The following is a 2,022-nucleotide window of genomic DNA, read 5'->3' on the forward strand; positions in this document are numbered from 1 at the left end:
ACAGGAACAAAGCTATAGGTTCAGTGACTAATAGAATTATTACCCCTCGTGCTATCTCTAGTACTTGATAATAAATGATCATTGGATAGGGACTGCTGTCCAAAAAAAGTCCATGATCACTAAATAAGACTGACGAGACAGACAGAAATAACTAGGCTGTATATGTTTATCTGACGTCTCAATAAGGCATTGAAAGATTTAGGTCTGGCAAATTGCTTGAGCTACTAATTGTGATTTTTTTTTGTCATTCTTGGTTCTGCTGTGGTTTGCAATCCATATTACTAAAATGACCAGACCGAGTCATTGACTGTTGATGCATTTTTCTCTTAATCAAATGAGTACTGTTCTAAGGCCATTTTGTTTACAATATAGTTGCCATAATATTTGAATTTGGAAGAATGAAAATTAGTACGACAGCATTTCTGACGTTAGCTGCATACCTTTCTGGTTGAGTGTAGCCAGAAATATTGGCTAACTGGTGCATGTCAGATTGAACACTTTTGTTTGTCAAAGTTTCTTTGCTGAAACAAGAAGTTGAAACATGGAAGGTCATAAACAGGAAATTTATATCAAGTTATGGCATGGGAGTAAAATCTCTACATTTTCACTTCAAAAAGGATTATTTCTTGTTCCGTTAAATGGTTTCCTACTCACTAATTTCAAGAGGCCATGAAGCAGATTTTTGGTTCTGTGCTTTAATATGTTGATAGATTCTTTGAACACAACTTTAGGAAATTTGTACATCATTCAATATCAGTTCTGTATATATTTAACAATAACAGTGATTAAATCATCTCACTTTTTTCTTGGATGTTTTTGGGTGAACCCAGGTGCTCTACACTTTTGGAGGAGTCGAAAATCTTCATATGGCAAAGAAGTATTATGCGTCTACCACAGACTTAACCGGTGGCAAGAATACCAGAGCGCTTTTTGGTCTATGTTTGGTGACTCTCCCTCCTTGGCTCCCTCATTTTTTGTACTTTGAATTTATATTTCATTTTGTTAAATGCATTATCCATTTCATCGATCTTACAACCTTAACTGGAAGTCTTACATTACCGTTTCAGTGCACTTCTGCCATTGAGCAACTGACTAAAGGGCGTAATAAGGACGATAAGGAGAATTCGCAACTGGCATCTCTGTCCGCGACAGCTTTGGGAAAAGACTACGAGCAGAGAGCTCCCAACAAAGTTTCCTTGCTTGCTTCCACTTTAAAAAGCTTGAAACTGTCGTCTTAACTATCAATTTAATCTGTCCAAATATTCCCCTTTCATTTTGACTTCTGGATAAATGACTATTTGGATCATAGTATCATGGAAAAACGCTCGAGAGTACATTAAACTTTGAGTCACTCCTTTGCTCGTTCAACTCTCTAATATAATTGGAGAGAACTCTGTTTAATTTTGAATCAAGTCCATAATGTTAATTTTTTAGGCATGTTTGGTAGACTACATAATTAACTATTTTAATTTCTTATTTTCCTTGCAATTCACCCTATCAAACAAGCACAAAAGAACCAAACAACAGAGTTTTTTAAATTTTTTTATTTGAAATTTAGTGAAATAGGAAATAGATCAATCAAGAATTATTTGTGTTTTGGGACTCACTAATTTGAAGAGTGATATCTTTGGAACTCGTATATTTCAAGCTCTATTATTCTAGAACAACTTGGAGCGATGACCGATACGAACGGATTATAGTCAGTTACAAAATGAGAGACTGCCAATGATTCATTTATACTCAAAACTATAGCACAAAACTTTCACCCAAAAGACAAAACAGCAAGAGATGTCTTAACAAATGGAATCCTGAATACAAATAAAATCTACTTCGCAAGTGAAAGTAAAGGAAAATCTTAGGAGAAAATTTCTGATTTGCTTCGTTACTCTTCCTCCTCGGCTTCATTCTCAGCAATGTTGAAGTACCTTAGTTCATAGACAGTACGATCCTTGTTAGATGCGATCACTCGGAGCCAATCTCGTACATTGTTCTTCTTCAAGTATTTCTTTGTCAGGTACTTCA

At 35.3% G+C, this 2,022-nt stretch overlaps 2 protein-coding genes across 2 annotated transcripts in view; one reads left to right on the plus strand and one right to left on the minus strand.

Moving 5' to 3' along the window:
- Positions 1 to 1,437, plus strand: part of LOC111394296 (ER membrane protein complex subunit 2-like) — a 13,731-nt gene extending 12,294 nt beyond the window's left edge. The window contains exons 7-9 of the mRNA XM_023020047.1: positions 197 to 230; positions 831 to 944; positions 1,068 to 1,437. Coding sequence (XP_022875815.1) covers positions 197 to 230; positions 831 to 944; positions 1,068 to 1,238 — 319 coding nt within the window. The 3' untranslated portion in view covers positions 1,239 to 1,437. The remainder of the gene's footprint in view (positions 1 to 196; positions 231 to 830; positions 945 to 1,067) is intronic.
- Positions 1,438 to 1,624: 187 nt separating this feature from the next.
- The window catches only part of LOC111394804 (60S ribosomal protein L22-2-like), a 2,913-nt gene continuing 2,515 nt past the window's right edge, over positions 1,625 to 2,022 (minus strand). The window contains exon 3 of the mRNA XM_023020803.1: positions 1,625 to 1,990. Within this exon, the coding sequence (XP_022876571.1) occupies positions 1,883 to 1,990 (108 nt within the window). The 3' untranslated portion in view covers positions 1,625 to 1,882. The remainder of the gene's footprint in view (positions 1,991 to 2,022) is intronic.

Source organism: Olea europaea, chromosome 5 (genome assembly GCF_002742605.1).
Source record: "Olea europaea var. sylvestris chromosome 5, O_europaea_v1, whole genome shotgun sequence".
Taxonomy (NCBI): Eukaryota; Viridiplantae; Streptophyta; class Magnoliopsida; order Lamiales; family Oleaceae; genus Olea; species Olea europaea.